At 39.7% G+C, this 24,747-nt stretch overlaps 2 protein-coding genes across 6 annotated transcripts in view; both read right to left on the bottom strand.

Annotated features, from left to right (window-relative positions):
• Positions 1-3,010, bottom strand: part of TOGARAM2 (TOG array regulator of axonemal microtubules 2) — a 68,608-nt gene extending 65,598 nt beyond the window's left edge. For 2 of the 4 annotated variants that reach the window (XM_040496407.1, XM_040496405.1), the window contains exon 1: positions 2,369-3,009. The gene's annotated coding sequence lies outside the window, so the exon portion shown is untranslated. Of the gene's footprint in view, positions 1-2,368 lie in introns of all 4 variants that reach the window. The other 2 variants (XR_005797237.1, XM_040496406.1) reach the window with 2 other exon arrangements.
• An 8,798-nt stretch (positions 3,011-11,808) lies between these two features.
• Positions 11,809-24,747, bottom strand: part of WDR43 (WD repeat domain 43) — a 47,080-nt gene continuing 34,141 nt past the window's right edge. The window contains exons 12-18 of one of the 2 annotated variants that reach the window (XM_040496403.1): positions 20,020-20,106; positions 19,372-19,403; positions 18,312-18,375; positions 15,438-15,551; positions 14,909-14,978; positions 12,351-12,397; positions 11,809-12,246 (exon numbers count right to left, since the gene is read on the bottom strand). In XM_040496403.1, the coding sequence (XP_040352337.1) occupies positions 12,055-12,246; positions 12,351-12,397; positions 14,909-14,978; positions 15,438-15,551; positions 18,312-18,375; positions 19,372-19,403; positions 20,020-20,106 (606 nt within the window). In that variant the 3' untranslated portion in view covers positions 11,809-12,054. The other variant, XM_040496404.1, reaches the window with a different exon arrangement.

The following is a 24,747-nucleotide window of genomic DNA, read 5'->3' as shown; positions in this document are numbered from 1 at the left end:
CAGAATTAAATTAGAAAGTAATAATAGAGAGATCCTCAGGAAATCCCCAAATATTTGGAAATGAAAAATCACACTTCTAAATAATCCATGAGTCGCAGGAGAACTCACAAGAGAAAAGAGAAATTAGAGAATGTTTTGTGCTGAATGAAAATGAAAATACAGCCTGTCAAAATTTGTGGGTTGTAGCAAAGGGAAAACTTAGCTTTAAATGCTAAAACCAGAGGGGCACATGGGTGGCTCAGTCGGTTGAGCATCTGACTTCAGCTCAGATCATGATCTCACACTTTGATCTCATAAAATTCAGTTCGAGACTGTGTCGGGCTCTGTGCTGACAGCTCAGAACCTGGAGCCTGCTTCAGATTCTGTGTCTCCCTCTCTCTCTGCTTCTCCCCCACTTGCACTCTCTCTCTCAAAATAAACGTTAAGAAACAAAAGATTTGTTGAAACCCATTCACCTATATACTTAAAATGTATGCTACTGATTGTAAATTATACCTCAATAAAGCTTGTTTTTAAACCAGCATCACTAATAGTGGGACAATGTATCATTATCTCACCTCCTGAGGTGTTACAATATGAAGTATACAGTGTCATCTTTGAAGTCTTATCGAAACCATTAAACCTAAATCTAATTAAGCCTTAAGATCCGTGCTGCTCCGTACCATAGCCCCTAGCCACATGCAGCTATTTCAATGTATATTAATGAATGAAAATTAAATAAAATTTTAAAATCAGTTATGCAGCCATGCTGTCTACATTCTAAGTGCTCAGTGACCACACGTAGCTGTTGACTACCATATTGGACGTCTCAGAGAACATTTCCATCATCACAGAAAATATTCTAGTGGATAGTACTGAGTTGTAACATCCAGATTATAGAAAACACAGAGGATAGAATAAGTTGTATCCTCGACAGGGAAACAACCAAATCCAGCATGTGGCTCATTCTATAAGACAACTGTCATGGTCTCTTCAATGTGTTAATGTCATAGAAAAAAACTAAGGAAGGAAAATGGGAGATACTGTTTTAGAGCAAAAGTAGCAAAAGAAGACTTAAGCAGATCCAGTGAGTGAACCTTGACTAGATCTTGGCTTGAAAAATGACAGCTATAAAAAATAAAATACATTTGGGGGACAGTTGGAAAAAATCGAATATGAACTGGACAAACGGGAATTACTATTTGATCTTTTTAGCATAATATTGGCACTGTGATTATGTTGGAGGTCACAATTTTCAGGAACTTCACAATGAAGTATTTAGAAGTAAAGTTTGGTGACATCTCCAATGCACTTTCTAAAAGATCAGCAAAAATAAACATGCACACAAATATAGATGAAGCACAATGAAATATTAGCAGTGGATTAATGTAAGTGGTATGCATACAGATAATTACACTATTCTTCTAACTTTTCTGTATATTTGAAATTTTTATAAGTTGGGAAAAGTGGAAAAAAATTCTACGTCCCTCCCATTATTGCCATAGCATAGAATCATGGTCTCCACGGACCAGGCTTTACAGGGGAAACTGATGCAATTGATGTATGGTATGTGTGACCTTTCTCTGATTTTGGCTTTATTATTATTACTTCACTTTTGAAGGAAATGCAGGAAGGGGAACATCCAATCAAGCTTCCTGTGCTGGGTGACTCACAGACGGCTGCTTCTCCTGTCGGCTGGGCATTTTGTCAGGTAGGTGCTTGGCCTCCAGTGGGGAAGGGGGCTGGTGCTGGCAGTGGGTCCGGGAAGGGTGCAGACAGGCCAGCGGCCCACTTTGTCCAAATGGGCCAACCACCTGAAGACTCAACCTCCTCTAAATAGGGGTTCACTTCTGTGAACCTTCTCATAATGCGTGTTGCTCGGCTTGAGACACCCAGGCTCTGTTTTAGGACCTGGACACCAGAAAACAGAACTGGGAGCGCCTCATGGTTTCTCTGGGGCAACCCCAGAAAGTAGGGTGTGCAGAAGGCACAGCCCCACAGAGAGGTCAGAACTAGCAGCTTTTCCTCAAGACTCCCGAAAGCAGAAATTTGCACAAAGCAAGGATGGCACCTAGTGGTTGTTTTATATGGATGCTGTCCTTCCAGCCTGAGAAAGTAACCAGGGCAACCTGGGGAGGATGGGAGAAAATTCAACGCCCTGAGAAAACTCAAGCAAGGGCAGAAAGCAACACACGTGTGCACTCTAAACTAGACACTGAATGTCCAGTGAGGGTGAGAGGACCATCTGGGACTACCTAAGAAAATGTTGCCATAGGCTCTCCCCATTCATCAAAACTCATTTTGGTTTCTTGAAACTAGACAGTCTCCCACACTTCACTGATCAAGGATCTCAGTTCTAAGGTGTTCATGTTATGTTTCTAGAACGCACCTCTTAAGCATCTATTTTGCTCCTCACTTTTGTTCTTCGACATTCTGATCTCTGGTTGGGAGTAGATTGGTCTCCCCTTTCTCATGGCTTCCACGGCACCTGTCTTGTAAAAATAAATGACATTTACTTCATTCTACCTTGTTTTCTAAGTACTTGTTCAACTGTATCTGCCCACTCATCCCCACCCCTAAATTGTAAGTGCCATAAGTCACAATCCCAGGGACATTCCAACGCTGTGTGTCAAATGCAATCAACTGTGTGCAAAGCACTGAGCACCCAGCTGTGAAACAAGAAAGGCAGAAAAAACCCTTCTCGATGAAAAGATTCCCACCTATGCAGAACCCCAGTGCCTCCCCTATCCTACTGGAATCCTAAACAAACACACAAAATCATTCAGTCATGAGGTAAGAGCCTGAGGAATATGATGTGCCAGAACAGGCCAATTATTTACTTTGCCCAAACTGGAATGTTCAGCCACACACACTCCTAAACTACAATTAGATCATTTCTTCCAATGCGATTACCCCAACCTGCAGAGGTAGTAGCAAGAGCCACCATTTCCCAATTAAAAAAAAAAAATCATCATCATATGATGTTCCTATCCAACGGGAAAACTAAATTTTAATGTTATAACATTCCATGATGGAATCAATTATTTTACTCTATTGCTCTACCCCAAGCCAGGCCAACTGGTCCTGAGGCAGTTTTAAGGAATGAGGAAGTTCTGTCTTCAAACTTGGAAAGTCTTCCAGCATGTGCCAGGTAATAAAAAGTGAGTTCTAGTTGCAGAATGCTACATACAGTATACCATTTACGTGAGAAACGGAGAAATGACTTATTTTCTAAGAGCACATGTATGTAGGCAAAGAAAGGCATAGGAAAAGCTTCAGAAGAACCCAGCCTCTAAAATAACCATGCTCACCTCTGTGTGTGACCATCGTGAGTGGTGAGGAAGGGGAGCCGAGGTGGGGGCAGATTTAGTTCAGCCTTATACATAATGTTTTCATCCTTTCTGACAAGAATGTATTTCTGTATTACTTGTCTAAGATTTATTTTTTCAATGAAGTACCTGGAGTGATCAGATTCAGAGGCAAAAGGGACAAAGTGGTTGCCAGGGCCTATGGTGAAGGGGAGAGGAGTTAGGGTTCAGAGGGTAAAGAGTGTCAATTTGAGAGGATGAAAAGGTTCTGGAGATGGGTGGTGGTGATGGGCGCACAACATGAATGTACTTACTAATGCCACTGACCTGGTTAAAATGGTAAATTTTATATTATGTATATTTTACCACAACTTAAACATTTTTTAATTTGTTAATGCTTTAACTCTCTGTGAGGTATACAACAGCTCAGTTCACAATGAACCTGACTTTGGGCAGGAGACTGCCCCCTTCACCACCGTGATGTGACATGCCCAGGCCTGGGTGATTGATGTGGTGATACCTGAACCAAAACGAAGCCACGCTCTCCCAGGAACCGGCAGTTTGAACTGGCTCAAGCTCCCAGGGGGAAAACAGTAACACACTTTGATGGTGTTTGAAGAATTTCATAAAGGGGCTACTTGCAAAGGTGTGGGCAGAGTTAGGGGAAATTGGCCGGAGAGGGTGAGGCATTGAGAAAGATAGGCAAGAAAGCAAAGTGAACTTCAAACTGCAGCCACAGAAGAGCAAAGGGGGGATTGTTCCTGGACTCTAGCCAGAGCTAAGTCCCTGCCACCCCAAGGCCAGCTGGCTAGTCGGAGAGCTAGCCCAGGCCAATAAACAAGACCCTCCTGTCCTCCCACCCCTGCCAGTCCCGCCCATTGGCTGATCCCAACCAGCTGCCGGCCCAGGAGCTGGGCTGATGCAGTTTATAAAACCCAGGCTCCTAGCCATGGAGCAGATGGAGAAAGCGGGATAGTGGACCTGGAGACGCAGAGAATATCCAGCTCTCCTGAGAGTCAGCAGTGGCTGGATTATAACATCATAAACTTGGGGACAGAGGCGACAGAGGGCAGAAGATAAGGGACTGCTCGGAGCCGTTGCTGGTTCTTCCCCCTCCCACCTGTAATCCCTTCCTGAGGGCCAGCTGGTTCTGCCTGTGCACTGAGATTCTCTGAAGTTGTAATACGTTTGTTTTGCTTAAGCTGCCTCCAGTCCAGTTTTTTTCTTACAACCAAAGAATATTTACTTAACAGTATGGAAGAATGAAAAAATATTTAGGGAATATTTATAGGTATAGAGATACCAACAACAAAAATGAATTAATTGCAAAGCAACACTGGTTCACACCAATGTAGCAGTGATACAAAGGAGAGAACAGTGAATAGAATGGTTGGCAATGAACCAGACCTGCCATATGAGCATACGTCTACAGGCCAGAAAGAGTCTTAGTCTGCTCAGGCCGCTGGACAAATACCACAGACTGGGAGCCTTAGACAGCAAACACTTCTCTCTCACAGTTCTGAAGCCTGGGAAGCCCAAGATCAAGGTGCCGGCAGATCTGGTGCCTGGTGAGAACCTGCTTCCTGGTTGGTTGGTGGATGGCCATCCTCTCGTTGGACGCGCACACGGAGAGAGCAGAGACAGGAAGTAAGCTCTCTCGGGTTTTCTATATAAAGGCAAGAACCCCACCATGAGAACTGCACTCTCCTGACTTGATCACCTCCCAAACGTTGCATCTCCAAATACCATCACATCGGGGATTAGGGGATCGACATACGAATTTGGGGAGGACACAAATTCAGCCCAGTGCTAACAGTATTCAACAGTGTGGAGAAAACTGGTGTGTGTGGAGGGAAAACTAAATTAGAGCCTTCCCCGTCTCACAGATACATGGAAAAGAATTCAAAATGGATTACAGCAGCAGCTTTCAAGTGTCTTACCCACAGAAACATGTTTTAGATTGCAACCTAACATATATATGCCCCTCTAAAACAATCACTCTCATCTACATGCAACGTATTGATGTTTTACAGCAATTATTTTTTCTACTTGGAAAAATAGTGGTTGCAACCAACTTTATTTCACATGGATTGATAAATCACAACCAGTTACTAGAAAGGTAAATGTGGGGGGGCAGGGGAGATGAAGAGGACTAAAACAAAATACAAGGAGTATCTTCCTAGGGGAAAGGTTTTTTAAGCTTAAAAATAAGAAAACCATAAAGGAAAATAGTATCATACAAAAAATGAAAAGGCAAGTCGGGGGAAAATATCTGTGGCATGTTTGGCAAGGGATGAATATCTTTAATAAATAAAAAGTCTTTACAGATAAATAAGACAATCCCTTTAAGCAAAGACAAGGACCTGATCCTGCAAGTCTAAAGAAAGAGTCTTAAAAAAAAAAAAAAAAAAAAATCAATACAACCTTTCTGGAAAAGGATTTAGCAAATTTCATGTCTGAAGAGAATATTCATGTATTTTATTAACTAACGCTATTCCTAAGAATACCTCATAAGGATACATTTAAAAAGAAATACCAAACGTGGGCAAAATGTTCACTGTAGCGTTACAACAAATTTAAAGTAGAACATGATGGAATACTAAAAACCAGATAGCATTATTTCAAAGGGTAATTAATAATATTAATGTGACAAAGAATAAAATGAACAAATGTTAGGATTCCAATTTCTTAAGAAAAATGTGTGCGCACTCATGCAAAGAGAAAAAGATATTTTTTTGTTTTTATTTTTTTTAAAGAGAAAAAGATTTAAAGGAGATACTCCAAACAGTATAAACGGTTATCTGTTAATATAATTTTATTTTCCTTCCTTATGCATTTTGGTATTTTCCAAAATTTACTCAATGGATGCCATTGTTTTTAAAACAATAGGGTTTAAAAATACATTAAAGAAAAGGGGGTGGGAGGGGTGCCTGGGTGACTCAGTCTGTTAAGTGACTCTTAATCTCTGCTCAGGTCATGATTTCATGGTTCCTGATCTCATGATCTCACTGTGCACTGACAGTGTAGAGCCTGCTTGGGATCCTCTCTCCCTCTGCCCCGCTCCCCTACTCGTGCGCTCGCTCTCTCTTTCTCTCAAAAAACGAACAAAAGGGAAAAGGAAAAACAAATCGGTTAAAATCGTCCACATATATTTTACCACAATACAGAAGGGGAGGCAGACTTTGCTAGGTTGAAAATACTTAACAAGGTCAAAGTTTGGCTGAAAATGGCAAAGTTTATTTCTTAGGTGTAACTGCACGGTGATGGTGCCCATGGTCAGGAGGAAGCTGTCCACTAAATTATTAGAATGTACCCTAACCAGCCGTCCTAAGTGGGTGGGTGACTGAGGAGGCCCAGAACACCTGCGTTCCAACCACAGTAACTGTCCCATTAAAAGCAGGATCAGTATGAAGTGAAGGGCCCAGAGCAAGGTGAGGAAAGCCTAGAATTCCACCCCCTTCACAATATAGACTACACACTGCCCGTTACACCAGCTAGTAAAACCATCCAATTCATTGCTTATTCCAATTTCACACTCTGGTTCAAAGACAATCTTCCAATTATAAAGCCAGCTTACTCTGTGGCTTTCCTGTGCAGAAAGACAGGTCTTCACCAAACTTGAACACGCTACTCCACTTGAGATATGCTTCTCACTGTAAATACACCATTTAAATACCAATCTTTCCTAGAAGCCTTGTTAACTCTTTCACTTCACGAAATTGCATCACTTCTAAAGACAAAGGCAATTAGTTTCTGAACCTGAGAAGCTTTGGCCCAGTTTTGCAACATCGTGACCACACAGGGCCAGCTAAGGCAGCTAGCTGCCACATGGCCTCAGTCTTCAGGGATTGCAGAAGGTCAGGCACCACCATGCCCCTTCGCCTCTTTCTAACTGGAACAAAACACGCTACGGTGGGGCCAAGGGTCTAACAAAATGCTTTCATACCTACTTACTTCCATCAGAAAATCCCTTCACTTCAGCGGCCAGTTAAGTATAGTTATTTCCTCCCCCTTTGAGTGATCATTACCTACAAAGAATATGCCAGGCAACTTTTAAAGTGGTGATTTTCAACTTCGGGGTTTTTCATTTGACATTCCTCACGTGCATTTATAATTGCCTTGTTCTTCTCAGAACTACCTTCCTATCAAAAACTATCCACAAAGTACTTGCGAAGTACGCTCAATCTGGTTTTCTCACAGCCAGTCAGCCAGCATTGTACAGAAGAGACAGAATACCATCTATCCCACACTTGTGCCAGACCGTGCCTGCTAATCTGTCTACACAGCTACAGACTCTCATTCTACATTTTCTGATCCGGTATACAAATTGTGGACACAAAATAGGTTAGCACAAAGGACCATGCTGAGGTGCCATAAAGGTAAAGAACACATTATATTAAAAAACAAGTTTGCAGGGGAGGGGGGGGCCCAGGGGGCGCCTGGGTGGCTCAGTCAGTTAAGCGTTCGACTTCAGCTCAGGTCATGATCTCACGGTTCGTGGGTTCAAGCCCCGCGTTGGGCTCTGTGTTAACGGTTCAGAGCCTGGAGACTGCTTTGGATTCTGTGTCTCCCTCTGTCTCTGCCCCTCCCCGGCTTGTGCTCGGTCTCTCAAAAATGAATAAATGTAAAAAAAAATTTTTTTTAATAAATAAAGATAAATAAAATCTTAGGGGCACCTGGGTGGCTCATTTGGTTAAGCGTCCAACTCAATTTTGGCTCAGATCATGATCTCACAGTTTGTGAGTTTGAGCCCCTCCCTGCCTATTGTGGGGCTCTGTCCTGGCAGTGTGGAGCCTGCTTGGGATTTTCTCTCCACCCCGCCCCAATCATGCTCTCTCTCTCAAAATAAATCAACAAACTTAAAAAAAAAATGTATTTCCTTCATTAAAAAAAAATTGTACACCTGAGTTGCCTTCAAAGAAGGGATCAACAAATGGTCATGAAGGGCATCATAAAGAACACTGTGGCCTGGGAGGACACACCAGTAATATCACCAACAGTTGAAAGAATCACAGCTGAAGGTTGTCATGAATTCAGATTTCAAGAGAATGAAGAGTAAATAAACATCAGCCCCTCCTACTCCATGGTCACGCTTTCTTGGATGCGTTCCTTGAAGTTTCTCTTCTTGTACTCGGATGCTGAAGCCCCAGGCCTGGGTGCTCTTCCTATGTACAAGCGCTCTATGGGAAGCTCACGCTGTCTTGTGGCTTAACTGTCACATACATGTCAATACCAAACCTCCACCTCCATCTCACTTTCGCCAAGTCAACTGGGTAGGTATGTGCCTTCCTAATTACACATCTAGAACTCAACATGTCCAAAACTCAATTCCTGATTTACTTTTCTAAACTTGCTCTGCCCATAGCATCATCCAGGTGCTCCAGCAAAAAACACTGGGTAGTCTTCCGTGACTCATCCTCTCTCATACCTCACAAGAAATCCAATTAGCTCTGATTTTAAAACAATCCCAGAAGCCAACCAAACCCAGACTACCACAATGGTCTAAGTCACCATCATCTCTCACTTGGATTACTGCCAAAGCATCCTCCTGGTCTCTGCCTATTAGAATACAATTTTTCGATTTCTCAACATAGCACCAGAATGATACAAAATTCTCAACACATAAGCCAGATAGCACTCCTCTGCCCAAACACTGCAACTTTATCAGTGAGAGCACAACCAGTGCCAACAATGGCCTGCAAGGCCCTATGAAACCTGACTGCTCGTTACCTCTGCTAACCTCTTGATGTACTCTCCCCGTTTGTCTCACTGACCATCTTGCTGCAACACAATCACAGGCAGGTGCTGGCCACAGGGCTTTTGCTCAGGCAGTTTCCTCACCTACAACACTCTTCCCCAGATACCCACTTGCTAACTCCCTCACCCCTCCTAGTCTATGTTCAAACCTCACCTTCTCAACAAACCTTATCCTGATTATGTATTTAATTCTGCAGCCTACACTCTCCCACCCCCAACTCCCCCCCATTAAGTCACCATCTAACGTACTACATAGAATTTACTTGCTCTTACACATTGTGTTTGCCTATCTCTCTGGTAGAACAGCTTCTCAGGACAGAATTCAGTGATGTATGCCAAGCAACTACATAATCCCTGGCACAGAGTAGGTACAATCAGTATTTGTTGAATGAATGAATGTACAATGCTGAGAGTTAATTTCCAAAGGGAACAGCCTTATATCAATATACCCAGTGTTCTCACTACCACGATTCCACTTCTGCACCCCAAGAGCCCCGCTGCACTAAAACTTCAAAAGTCCCAAACCTAAGTTTGATACCTACTTACATCAAAACATATACTCTGTATATTCATCTACACCCAAAGACTTCTTTACAAATTAATCTGATACCCCTACCTATTTAGTATTCTTGCCAAAAACATTTAAACCAGAATCTTTTTTTTTTTTAATTTTTTTTTCAACGTTTATTTATTTTTGGGACAGAGAGAGACAGAGCGTGAACAGGGGGAGGGGCAGAGAGAGAGGGACACAGAATCGGAAACAGGCTCCAGGCTCTGAGCCATCAGCCCAGAGCCCGACGCGGGGCTCGAACCCACGGACCGCGAGATCGTGACCTGGCTGAAGTCGGATGCTCAACCGACTGCGCCACCCAGGCGCCCCTAAACCAGAATCTAACCACAAGGAAACAATCAGACGAATCCAGACGGTAAAACATTTCTCCAACACAGCCTTATTTATGGGAATCATTTAAATATCAAAATCATGACACACACACACAAAGGGGGATATTCTGGATTAACAGAGCAGTAACCACAACCAAATACAATGTGTTAATCCTTGATCAGGAATGTAGGGTTAACTTTTCAAAATAAAAGGTTGGGAGGAAAAATTATTCTCAGAAAAGACAACACCACACACACAAAGCGCGGTTGCCCTGGATTAGGAGTGGAACGACAATGGTGAAAAACACCCTGAAACTAGAAACGTCTTTGAAACAAGCATAATTAAGCCCCAGATTTGTCTAACCCCAACAATAATTAGTAAGCAATCACTACACACATGGTCCTTTACTTCTCCCGGGAGAGTCAGGTGCAAGGAAACCATGACCACCACTGCAGCCTCGGGCTGTGGGAGCACGACTCAGCCAGCGGGGCTGCATCCCAATTCAAAGTTCCTGGTTCTTTCACTAAGTTACAAATTCCAGGTTTTCCAACAAACCCTGAGAGTGTACCTATTAACGCTAGCGGAGTAGGATCACTTTCTTGAAACCTTCACACAAGCCCAAATAGGTGGCTGTGTTCCTCTACATACACCACAAGACAAGACTGGGTAAAGATGAATATTTATTCACTTTACAAAGAGAATGGTATTAAATTGCCATAAACAGTTCCATTTATAGACAAATATAACTGTACATTACACCAGTAGCTGGCTCAAACTTGTTTCCCAAGATGCCTATATGGCTCCGGCTCCATTAGTTGAGCACAGAAATCTCTTGTCCTGCCACTGGTGTTAAAAAGTCCCTCAGAGATCATGGTTTTGTGTTTTACATATTCACAGGTGGTAAAAATAAACCCATCTCCCCAGCCCTCCCTTAGAGTTGAGCTCCCATCTGCATGTTCCCTAGAGAGCACTGAACAAATACTGGCTCATTCTTTAAAATTAAAAAAAAAAAAAAAAAAAAAAAAAAAAAAGGTACTGATAATTTGAAAAGGCTTTTGTTGCACACCAAAATACTTATTTATACATACATTAAAAAATCTTGAGTCAGATTTATAATTTTAAAGGTAAACAGATACCCTAACACTGCCAAGAGTGGGTAATGAAAAGGAAGGAAAACATTAAATTACTGAATTATAAAAATATTTTCTTTGGAAAAAAATTCCAACAAGGTTATCATTAATATCTAAAACCAAAGAGAAAAAAATAAACAATTGTTCTTTGATCCATTAGTAATTTAAATAAAAGTGAAAACCTCTTCAAAAGCAGCTATAACTGAATTTTTTAAAAAGTTGCAAGTAATGGATACTTCTAAATCTATACACTGATGATTCTTTACAGGCAACTTGCAGTCAAGAAAAATCCTTAATATGGCTAATTCTTTAGTTTTTTTAATTACCATCATTTTTTGTGTGTTTTAAAAAAATATTCCACATGACAGATTAAAAAATAAATGGCTGTTTAGGGGAAGCACTCCAAATATTCAGACTGACTCAAATCAGATCACCACCATTCACAGACAAGCTAGGGAAATTGATATTTAATTTTTAAAATCGCAACCGTTTTTACTACGAATCTTTAGTCATCCCTTCATATTTTATGAAAATGTACCAAATTAAAAATTGTTTTCACTAGTGCTGCTTCATATCTGGATTTGACGAGAGATACCGACCTGAGATAAGAGCTGACTCCTTCACAAAGTCCAGTTCTTGAAACCCTACAAGGGAAAGGTCTTCATCTTCACTCCTATCAATTCTTGGTATAACCAACCATACTAGGATATTATATTATAAAAATATACCATATATTGGACACTCATGTCAGTACATTGCAGAAAATGTGTCTATTTACTGTGTAAAGTTTATTAACATTTGAATGAAACACTCTTATTTACACAGCTAAGTCTGGGGTGCTCAGGACAGCAAGATGGCATGGGAACCACCATGAGGAACTTGGAAATGTGTAACGGTCCTTGGCATCCGTCCCAGAGACAACCCTCCCAGGAGAACTCGGCAGCACTGGGCAAGGTGAGCCAGAGATTACATAGTTCCACTGGCTTCTTTTCCATCTTCATTCTTCTTCACTTTCATTTTCAGGATCTAAATCAGAATCTCCATTTAATTCCTTCTCACTTGCCACATCTCTGTCCTCACCATTTTCCTCGTCTTTTTCTTCAGCATCTTCCTCTTCCTCTTCCTCCTCTTCATCAACATCCTCATCTTTTTCACTTTCTTTATCTTCCTCATCTTCATCCCAATTATCCTGGTAGAAATATATTAAATAAGGAAAGCATTCATTAAGTCCTCGTCCTTACAGAACACAAGGATATAAAAGCAGATTTATGTAACAGGAAACAAATCACTCACATCAGAATCCTTCTCTATTTCATCATCTGACTCCTCTTCAGAAGACTCTACAAGGAGAAAACCCAGCCTTAAGTTTGTAATCAACAAGCAGAGGGCAGAGCCCTAAAAACTAAATAGAATCAGATTCCTGAATGTACTTTTAGAAATATATTCAGCTATCATCCACCTAAGAAGTAACATTAAGTTAATACTCTTATTTGCATAAAAGTACATTTACTGTTTTATTCCACCAAGATCTCACTGAGGAGGACAAAGTACCAAAACCTTAACAAAATCCATCCTTAAAAACTTAAGCCAAGGATATGGAGAAAAGGAAACCCTCATGCACTATTGGTAGAAATGTAAATTGGTACTGTCATTACTGAAAACAGTATGGAGGCTCTCCAAGAAATTAACAATAAAACTACCAGATGACCCATCAATTATGCTGCTGGGTAGATGTCAAAGGAAACAAAGTCAGGATCTCAAAGAGATACCTGCACCCCCATGTTCACTGCAGCATTATTTACAACAGCCAAGACACGGAAACAACCTAAGAGTCCACTGATGGAATGGATGGATGTTTAAAAAAAATGTGGTATACATTCAGCCACTGAACTCAGCTATTAAATATCATTCAGCTTTTTAAAAAAGGACATCATCCCATTTATGACAACATGGATAGACCTTGAGGGTACTGGGCTAAGTGCAATAAGTATGACAGAGAAAGACAAATACTGTGTGATCTCACTTATGTGTGCAATCTAAACAACACAAAACTTACAGAGAAGAGACTGGTGGTTGCCAGACATGGGGAATGCAGGGTAGGGAGAAATGAGTGAAAATTAAAAGATACAAGCTTCCAGTTATAAGATAAAGAAGTCCTGCGGATATAATGTACAGCATGGTGACCACAGTTAACGATACTGTACAGTTTATTTGAAAGCTGCTAAGAGAATAAAAAAAGTTCTCATTGTTAGGGGGGAAAAAATGCAACTATGTATGGTGATGGATGTTAATTAAACATATTATGGTGGCCATTTCGCAATACATACATGTATCAAATCATTATGTTGCACGCCTAAAAAAATATAATGTCATGGGTAAATTGTATCTCAATAAAATTTGGAAAAATGCACATGAAGTCTAATTAATTCAGGTATGCTTTTATGTCCTTCAATTATGTTCTGTAATTTTCTCTATATAAAGGTTTGTTTAATTTTTAGATATATTTCTAGGGACTTCATAGTTTTGATTGCTGCTATGAATGAGATCTTCTTCCTAATAAATTTCCTGACTGGGAAACATGTTAGTAGACACACAATATGTTACTGGAACATAATAATGCTACTGATTCCGATTCCTTTTTGCTGATCTTGATATCCAGTAAACTTACTTCCTTATCTCATTCATGATGGTATAACTGTAGATTCTGCTGCATTTTCTAAGTTGTGATGGTTAACAACTGCCAAGTCCAATGTTCTAGAATTCACTTCTTTCATACAGTACTAGGCAGGATATCCAGAAGCAATAAAAAGTACATTATTGTCTAGTTCCTGACTTTATGGGAATGCTTCCAAACTCTGCCTTGATACAGATTAAGAGAATTCCTTTAAATCTGTAGATTGCTTAGATTATCAATAATGACATAAAGACTGAATTTTATGGAATTCTTTTTCTAGATTTATTCGTATATAGTGTTCTATTAATCAGTTAATGTAGTAATTACATTAATAAATCCTTGATGCTAAATTGTCTTACAATCTTCAAATAAATTCTACTTGGTATTTTAGTTAAGCACTTCTATAATCTGCTACTCAGGATATTTGAAGATGGTCTAAAATGTTGTTTTCTTAATATCCTTATCTGGTTTTGACTCATAAAATGCCAAAATTGTTTGTAACAAAAATGACTTATTCCTTGAAAGACTGATCAAAATTCACCTATAAAAACTCTATGCCTGGCATCTTTGAGCAAATGTTTTGATTAAACCAATTTTAGGGTCATCAGCTTATTCAAGGTTTCTAGTTCTTTTTATTTAGTCAACTTTGGTCATTAATGTTTCCTAAGAAATTACCTATTGTCATCTAGGGTCATAATGTGCTGGCCTAAAGTTTGTTCACAGTGTTCTCCTACTTCTGTTCATCTCTTCCATACCTAATGCCTTTTTGTTACTCTATTTTATTTGTGCCTTCTCTTTTCTTATTTGATTGTATTTTGCCACAGAAGGTGTGCCAAGCATGATCTTATTCACATTCATGTTCTTTAAAATAAGATAAGAGAATTCAAAGTTAAAAGATGAATGTTCCGGGGCGCCTGGGTGGCGCAGTCGGTTAAGCGTCCGACTTCAGCCAGGTCACCATCTCGCGGTCCGCGAGTTCAAGCCCCGCGTCGGGCTCTGGGCTGATGGCTCAGAGCCTGGAGCCTGTTTCCGATTCTGTGTCTCCCTCTCTCTCTGCCCCTCCCCCATTAATGCTCTGTCTCTCTCTGTCCCCAAAAAAATAAATAAAAGTTGAAAAAAAAAAAAAAAAAAAAGATGAATGTTCCAATTCTAAATTCTACACTGCCCCAAACCTTACCTTCCTCATATACCAATTTTGCCTTTTGCTCAGGACAAGTCATTCCCTTTGATTTCTCTGAAGCTGTGACCTGAAAGACAATACGGTTTTATCATGAAACAGAGTACACGGTTATTTCAAGTATCGCAACCCCCACCACACTCCACCTTCCTCACAGTAAACTTGCCCTCAACCACTAAGGTGGATGGCCTTAATACGATACAGGTCAAATACAGAGCAAAGAGCAAATTTGCCAAATACGATAAAGAATTACTCTGTAAAAGTTGAAAAACCCTGTAAGGTGATCAGAATTTCTTTCTGTGCCTGGAACTTGTTCATAGCACAACTGTCCTAAGCATATTAACAACTGAAATAGGATAGTGAGAACCCCTCCGGAAAACAGGCACAATTAGGTTTACTTACGATCGAATACATAACATTTCCGAGTTATTAACATTTATCAATTTCTTGCTGAAACACACGGCTTTCAATTCCTCCCTGTATTCCTATCACATCCAAAGTTTAGCACAAAACAATTTGATTTACTCACTTGAGTAATCAGAAGAATAAGCTTTCCATGAAGGTGGGAGAGTTTCTGAAAAGTTTTTACTCTGCTTTCCATTAACTGGTATAGTGTCCCCAGCTGGGGTACCAGATCAGGCAACTAGTGAGAGAAAAAAGATGATGTCATACCATCATGACAAAGTATAAATAACAAACATACAAATCATGCTCAGACACACCCAAGTATTCAGCCACTGCCCCCCAAGTATCTGCTTGCACATCCAGTGGCAGTGTCTGCTTGGGACACAGCCTAACAACATCTCAGATTTTTGTAGGCCTTCAATGTCCTAATGGCAAAAAAAACAATGGATTTTGTTAAGTAATGATACAGCGTCAGAAGAAACCACAAGGTAGTTCAAGAAAAAGCAGGGGAGGGTGCTGTTCTTTGTGCTGATCATGAGGTTTTAGAGAAGGTCAATACAAATGAGACACTGAATAAAAAATAGATATATCCCCGGGGTGCCTGGGTGGCTCAGTAGATTGGGCATCAGACTTCAGCTCAGGTCATGATCTCATGGTTCAGGAGTTCGAGCCTCGCATCGGGCTCTGTGCTGATAGCTCAGAGCCTAGACACCGCTTCAGATTCTGTGTCTCCCTCTCTCTCTGCCCCTCCCCTGCTTGCACTCTGTCTCTCTCAAAAATAAATAAACATTAAAAAATATATACATCCCCACCATATATCTCCGGGATAAAGAGGACTTTCCTCTGAAACTTACTCTGACAGTATCACATTATCTACTTCTACCATAAGTCCTCAGAGCAAGTTGAAGGGAGCTCTTCCCAGTTTCCAGAGACCAGAGACCAGCACAACAGAGCAACACAGTACGAAGCTGACCTTATCGTATTTCAAACATACTCCCTATTAATGAATCCTATGAACCATGCTTAAGGAATTAAAGCACGGATTAAATTGTCCCTCCATAGGAACAAAAAAATGGACCCTACTCTGCCCTTTAATTAGCCTTTACTTGTCCTCCTATCACTGACGATTTAGCACAAATAAGAGTATTTCATTTACATGTTAAATAGCAAACAGACACAAAAAGAATAAAACAAAGTTTAACATGATCACATTCCAATTACCATCATCTCTTATTTGTCCCTATTCAGGAGGTAAGTTCCAGGAATATGGGTATCTGAGTGTCTTGTCCATTACTTAAGCCCCATGCCTAGCACAGTCCCTCGGCTTAAAGAAGGTAAAGATACCTGATAAGGAAGGAGGAAAGGAAGGAAATGTAGAAGGAAAACCACTGTTTTCTGAGGTGAGAGAACTCTTGGCAGTCGAGTCCTCTCTATACCACGCTTCTTTGGTCTGTTTTGCCATGACTGTGAACATGACACAACTACTACTCCAGCAGTTCAACCTTAGGAGTTGATTCGGGAATGAATTTCACTACAAGGCCTCCTAGGGCTCTTTTCACTTCTAAACAAGTAAATGAGGTCACAAAATAAGTGCTGCCCGGTTTACCAGCCACAGTCCCAAGTCTTGAAGCTTGTGGGACTCTGCGCCTGCCCATGAGATGCCAATCAGCCACTCCACTCACCACTGCCCTCAACTGCCCTCCCAAGATTCTGCAACCTGGGAAACCCAACAGCGTACCTCCCCACATTCTAACATCCTGGCGAATTCTCCCCAGACACAAAGAACACACTGCTGGTTATCCAATTGTTTCTCCAATTTCAAACTAATGAAGGGGGAAAGGAGCCTGAGACAGAACAAGGGACAAGGGACCAGGCGAAGTTGGATGAAACTGTGTTAAGAAAGTAAGAATAGGGGCGCCTGGGTGGCTCAGTTAAGTGTCCAACTTTGGCTCAGGTCATGATGTCACAGTTCATGAGTTTGAGCCTTGCACTGGGCTCTGCACTGACAGCTAGGAGCCTAGAGACTGCTTCAGATTCTCTCTCACTCTCTCTGCCCCTCCCCTACTCATTCATGCTCTCTCACACACAAAAATTAACAAACATTGAAAAAAATTGTTTAAAGGAAGAGTAAAATTAAGAATTTTCTTAAGAAAACCTATTAAATGGCACTAAATAATAAATTAAAGAAAAAAGTAAATTGGATAATTTTATTTCTAGCTTAAAATATAACTGATTTGATGATGTGGCAAAGAACACAATTCATATTATGACATAAAATTGTTTTTTTCTGGTGTTAAGATTTTATGTTCCATGCTTCCCATTTGCATAGATAATCAAGAGCTTACAGCAGTCCTACAAAATGACATGTATTAAATATTTAATTTCATTTTTACCACAAGCTATTTGTTATTGTCCTGGGACAAGGTAGGACAGGGGAGAGATACATACAAAGTAAAAATAATTTTGTGAAACAGGTTACATACATAGAAAACTACATCTAAAGGCTAATAAGTCAGTATGTTACTTTTCTCCTTTCTGTATTTTTTCAAAGTTCTCTACAGAATATTACTTTTAAAACCCAGGGCAGGGGCGCCTGGGTGGCGCAGTCGGTTAAGCGTCCGACTTCAGCCAGGTCACGATCTCACGGTCCATGAGTTCGAGCCCCGCGTCAGGCTCTGGGCTGATGGCTCAGAGCCTGGAGCCTGTTTCCGATTCTGTGTCTCCCTCTCTCCCTGCCCCTCCCCCGTTCATGCTCTGTCTCTCTCTGTCCCAAAAATAAATAAACGTTGAAAAAAAAAAAAAATTTTTTTTAACCCAGGGCAAAAAAAGAGGCCAATTTACAAAAGGCAACAATGGACATTACTACACCACACACCTGGGGAAAAATAAAATCTTTAAAAGCAGCAGCTGATGGCTGAAGAGCAGTTGGAGAGAGGATGGTTCTATTAACCCCTCAGTTTATAATCTTTATCAAAGCCAACTACAGCTGACGACTTACTGTGGATAGATAGGATGCATGGACCGTTAACACACATTTTAGCCACTGAACCATTAAAACAGCACTGAAAAAAAGAAAAAAAAACCCAAGTAAACAAATATTCACAAATTCAAAATTAAATACAACTGAGTTGTAATATTAGAAGAATTCAGGCCAAGTGAAGATCCATAAATTGTGTCCTGTGAAAACAACACTACGAAATAAACCACTGACTTCTCATCCCTTCAGACTCTATCAGAGATCTGAAATATACCCATCTCTGGAGGGATTGTGAGGGGGGAGTTACATGGACTGGAAGAGGACAAAACTCCCTTCCCTCTAAAACAATTCAAGAATAAAGCCCATACTTTACTTCATAATTAACAGACAGTAATTATGGGCTCAGTAAACTGGGCTTAACTGACTTTGCATTTTACCCCGAACATCTACTCACTATCAGGTACAAATAGCAAAAGATTTCCATGCCACATTAACAGACAAATACAGACCAAAAAAAATGTATAAGCTCGGCCTAATCGATGAATTATCTGGCTTTTCTTTGTGAGCTCCAAACACTACTGGAGTCTATGAGGGGGAAGAAAACTAAAAGAAAAACTTTATTATATACTATAGCACCGAAAATACTACACTTAAAGCTTAGGATCTTTGACATACCAACTTCCTATTTATATACTTAATCATCAGATTATTAACAAGAAAGACCCACAAAATTCAGTCATATAAAATACTTCCTTATCTTAGGTTGGGAGAATTCTACAAATGGCAATTTTATATATGATTAGGATGAAATCTTAAGACTAATTCATTAAATGACCTGATAATAAAACAAAACACCAAACACGAGTTTCCTAAAAGAAAGGAGAAAACTATACTAAAATCTTAGGAATAAGAATCCTTCAAGTAAGTAGGAAGAGCAATGTCTGACCCTTAATGAGTCTTCCTACTTAGAATTTGGGGCTACCCACTATGTAACTTCATGCTGTCAGAAATTGCTGTTTTTAACAGTCACCTTTAAAATGTTTATAAAATCAAAGCAATTTAAGTCACCTAAGTATCTTACCTATTAGGATGTCCCTGCAATCTTTTTGTAAGCTGAGGGGGAGAAAAACAGTATTAGCAACAGTACGTCAGAGGCAGCAAATCTGCACCAATTCCCACAATACATAACATCCAGAAGAACAAAGAAAATATAGAAAAGACTATTAGGAAATCACTATTCCTAAACAATTCCTAAATTTCCTAATTCTTCAATGTTCAACAAACATAATCTAGGAATACTTCCCACAATAAGAGTAATTACCTGATAAAAAAATCTGGCTAGGATTTATATGAATGAATGTTCAGAGGTGGCAAATCCAGGGCGAGAAAATAATTTGTGGTTGCCAGAAACTGAGGGTAAGGGAGAATGAGGAGTGGCTAAATGGTACAGGATTTTTTTTTTTTTTTTTTGGTAAGAACTACACAATCTGTGAATATATTAAAAAACACTGAATTGTACACGTCAAAGGGGTGAATCTTATGATATGTGAATTATATCTCAATAAAAAAAATACACAGAAAAAATATGGATTAGGTCCATCTTATTTAAGTAGATCTATCATCTACTCTAAACACTCTGCTTGCTTATATACTGCAAATCCATTTCTCTATACAGATTCTCTTTAATTCACAGTGTAAGGACCTTAAAATGAAAAGAATATTCAGTTACCTCTTGCAACAATGGAATAACAGCATGCAGGGGCATCCTTAATACAGTCCTCTTAATTAGGTTTAAATTCCTAGTCTGAAGTACTTTCTGTGAGAAAATAAAAGAAATATAAAGATAAGCATATTCAGAAGCTAAGGTCACTACAGGAGAAACTATCAGTAAAAATGATTTTAAAAACCAAACAAACTACAAACTGAATTTTAGTGAATGACGGCTGCTGGAGGGACTGACTGAAAAATGTTATGTTAATGACCATGGCTATCAGGCAAGTATAATCTTCAGGAATCAGGGCATATGATAAACAGATTTCTTCTCTACAAATTTTAAACTTTATGAACAAATTCTGATATAATACAGAACACCTCTATACATTTAAATACAGATATATGCCACTTTAGAGAAGCTGCCAAACCATCATTACATAAAATTAGAGTTATAACCACATAAGATTGAGCAAAACACACTAAAATCACACTTAGCAACAAAACTTTTACAATTATCAACTTTCTGATAAGATTTTAAGCCAATCAAAAGATAGGTTCTTTCTAGTTTCTGGCTATTAAAATATAGAGTTGCCATGACCATTCATGTCCAAGTCTTTATATGAACGTATTTTTGATTCTCCAGGTAAATACCTAGCAGTAGAATGACTGGGTCTTAAGGTAAATAAATCCTTAACTTTTAAGAAGTCGCCAAATTGTTTTCCAAAGTAGCTGTACCATTTTATATCCCCACCACCATGACAGGACATTCCAGCTGCACCACATCCTCCCCAACAGAGGAACTGTCTTTTATGGGTCAATAATGGGTGTGCAGCATCACATCACTGTCACTTCAGTTTGCTCATCTGTGATGACTAATGACACAGAACACGTATACATGCACTGATTGGCCATTTGAATTCTTTTGTGAAGGATCTGTTCACACCTTTACCAATGGTTCTTTGACCTGAGTCTCATTATCCAGATGTTTGTGTATTCTGGATATGAATCCTTTGTCTGATGAAGGAGTTGCAAACATTTTTTCCCAGCCTGCAGCTTGCCTTCCCACACTCTCTTAACAGTGTCATTTCAAGAGCAAAAGATTTCAACTTTCATGAAGTCCAAATGACCATTTTTTCCTGTAGATGGCTTGCTGGGAAGCCATCTAAGACTTCATCCACAAACTTTGTGTAGATTTTATCCTGTTTTTTTCTAGAAGTTTTGCAGGTTTTGGTTTTACATTTATGTATTTTGTGACGACTTTCATGAAGTAAGAGTTGAGATGTGTTTTTTCCCATATGGATATTTGGTTGATTCAGGACCAGTTTTTTCCCATATGGGTATCTGGTTGATTCAGGACCAATTGTTGGGAAGAGTTTACTTTCTCAATTAACTCAAGTTAGTACATTTATTGAAAATCAATTGTGTGTAGTCTTTTTCTGGACTATTGTGGTTTCTTAATTTATACTTATTTTTCACCAATACCAAACTATCTTAATTACTGTAACTTTATCTTGAAATCAAGTAGGGTAAGTCCTCCAATTTTACTTGGAGATGTTGAAATTTAATTGGGAATGCACTAAAAACACAAATGTGGGGGAAATTCCTCATTTTAACAATATTAAATCTTTCAACCTACAAACGTGGTTTAGATATCTATATATTTTAATCTTTGTTAATTTCTCTCAATTTTTGTAGTTTTCAATGTAGAGAGAGAGTCATCTTTTATACATTTAACTTCTTGGTACTACTATAAATGGCACTTTCAAAAATTAAGTAAATTTTTAAAAATCTTAAAATCTCTATCTTTTCTGGGTGCCAATAACTTGGCTTCTCTTCTCTTTTCATAAGCTATAGCCTTTTCTTTTGAGTCAAATTTCCACCTTCCTAAAGCCACAAGTTTAACGTCAAATTTTCTATGGCATGGAGACACAGGATTCAAAGCAGGCTCCAGGCTCTGAGCTGTCAGCACAGAGCCCTGACACAGGGCTTGTACTCACGAACTGTGAGATCATGACCTGAGCCGAAGCTGGTGTTTAACCGACTGAGCTACTCAGATACCCCTCTAAGGTGGGGATTCTTAACCTCAGTTATAGTCACATGATGTATCCCTGCCATTGCTACCTCCCTTCTTTCATTCTTTAAGTCCTCCTACTATATTTCATGTGTCCTCATAAGGTCACTTTGAGGAATGGGGAAGACAATTTTTAGGAGAAAAAAGTTTTGTTTTTTTTAACTTGTCTCGCTTTTTATTTTAGAGTCAAGTACAGAATATGTGAATGCATCTCCCAGGCAATACAGTATGGGAAAATCTCTATACTTTTTTTTAAGGGTTATTTTAAGCCCTCACTATAACATTTACAGGTCTTTTCCAGCACCCAGTTTTTCAGGATTCTAGTTTCCAATTACTTCTACTTAAGTAATACAATAATGAGAAAGTCTTATGTGTACAATGCTTTATAATTTAAGAAGTGCTTCTATAAACATCATTTCATTTGTCCCAAAAACTGTGACACCTAATAAAAGGACACACTGTCAACTTTGAAGTACCAAAAGATTCTAACCTGAATCTCTACAAGCTTTGAGATACAACTACCAGTGTATAGAAAATATGACAGAGGAACATGTTAAATGATACCATTTATTGGGGCGCCTGGGTGGCTCAGTCGGTTAAGCATCCGACTTCAGCTCAGGTCATGATCTGGGGGTCCATGAGTTCGAGCCCCGGGTTGGGCTCTATGCTGACATCTCAGAGCCTGGAGCCTGCTTTAGATTCTGTGTGCACCCACCCCGACCCCCATCCCGCTCTCTGCCCCCACTCCCCCACTCGTGCTCTGTCCCATTCTCTCAAAAACAAACGTTAAAAACAAATTTTTTTTAATGACAACATTTATTTGATTAAATGACCCAATAAAATGGAGTTTTGCAGGAGACAAAATACAGACTATGAGGTCTCTATGCAGCTAATAACTCAGCTCCTCTAAAAAAAAAATTAACTGCAAGAGACAGAAGAGGCATATATCTACCCAATACTGTGTGGACTTCACAGGGATCCTGTTTTAAAGGAAGCAAAAATAAAAACTAAAGAAGTTTATGAGACAATCAGGGATATTTGATGGTCTCTGATGGATATTTGATGGTTTTAAGTAATTACTGTTTACTAGGTGTGATAATAGATCGTGGGTTTTTGTTTTTTTTTTTTTTTAGCGTTTATTTATTTTTGAGAGAGACAGAGACAGTATGAGCAGAGGAGGGGCAGAGAGAAAGGGAGACAGAATCCAGAGCAGGCTCCAGGCTCTGAGAAAGCCGCCAGCACAGAGCCCGACACGGGACTTGAACTCACAAACCACGAGATAATGACCTGAGCCGAAGTCAGACGCTTAACCAACTGAGCCACCCAGGCACACTGGATTGTGGTTGTTTTTTTTTTTTTTTTTCCTTCTTTTTTTTTTTAATTTATTTTTGGGACAGAGAGAGACAGAGCATGAATGGGGGAGGGGCAGAGAGAGAGGGAGACACAGAATAGGAAACAGGCTCCAGGCTCCGAGCCATCACCCCAGAGCCTGACGCGGGGCTCGAACTCACGGACCGCGAGATCGTGACCTGGCTGAAGTCGGACGCTTAACCGACTGCGCTACCCAGGCGCCCCTGGATTGTGGTTGTTTTTAAAAGGACTTGCTATTGTCAGTGGAACAGGGATTTATTTATGGATAAAATGATGTCTCTAAAAGATATCTTCACTATAATGTGGGAAGATATGTGGGCAGATAAATGAAACCATCACAGACAGACTGGCTAGATTTGATCATTTCTGAAACTGAGTGATGAGTCCATGGTGGTCCACTGTAATAATTTTTTAAATGTTTTGAAATGTTTCTTTAAAAAAAAAAATGGGGGGGCGCCTGGGTGGCGCAGTCGGTTAAGCATCCGACTTCAGCCAGGTCACGATCTCGCGGTCCGTGAGTTCGAGCCCTGCGTCAGGCTCTGGGCTGATGGCTTGGAGCCTGGAGCCTGTTTCCGATTCTGTGTCTCCCTCTCTCTCTGCCCCTCCCCCGTTCATGCTCTGTCTCTCTCTGTCCCAAAAATAAATAAATAAACGTTGAAAAAAAATTAAAAAAAAAAATGGGAACTGATTTAGTTATACTACTGAGGAAGGTTTCAAAGCACAATTAAGGAGGCAATAACGACAGGTAAGTTAACAGTGTATTTTAAAAACTGTCAGCTATTTTCTACAGCTTATTTTTCACCTAGATTTCTATCCATATTAAACTAAAATCCACCTTCCAAATTACATACACTTACAAACTATTTTACAAGCAATTTTAAGTTTTAGGATGTAATGTCCCCTTTATGCAAAAGTCACCTTAAACACAAATATAAGATATTCCCATTTAGATCAAAATATAAATCAGAAAGATGCTATTCACAGGTTACATATTAAAAGGCATATCAATACTAGTGGCACCATAATATTGCTGAGTCACTAAGAATAAATGCACTTAAGAAAATGTAAACTGCTTTAATCTAATTAGGCAGTGCTTAAATCCAATTTTTACACTTCAATTTTCTGTACAGATCACTGTTACATTCTGGAATTTAAGGGGACCTAATTAAGTCACTTCATACAAGCAGTCACCAACTTACAAACACACAAATAATAAATGCTTCCCTTATATAAATTTCTAGTATTTTACCTCTAAATACTTCACAAGATAACCCCCAACCCTCTTCAATTTTTCCCCCAAAC

The sequence above is a fragment of the Herpailurus yagouaroundi genome, unplaced genomic scaffold (assembly GCF_014898765.1).
Source record: "Herpailurus yagouaroundi ecotype Mexico unplaced genomic scaffold, PumYag 188, whole genome shotgun sequence".
NCBI classification, from domain to species: Eukaryota; Metazoa; Chordata; class Mammalia; order Carnivora; family Felidae; genus Herpailurus; species Herpailurus yagouaroundi.
The sequence above is the reverse complement of the archived record's forward strand: the minus strand, read 5'-3'. Positions and strand labels throughout refer to the sequence as shown.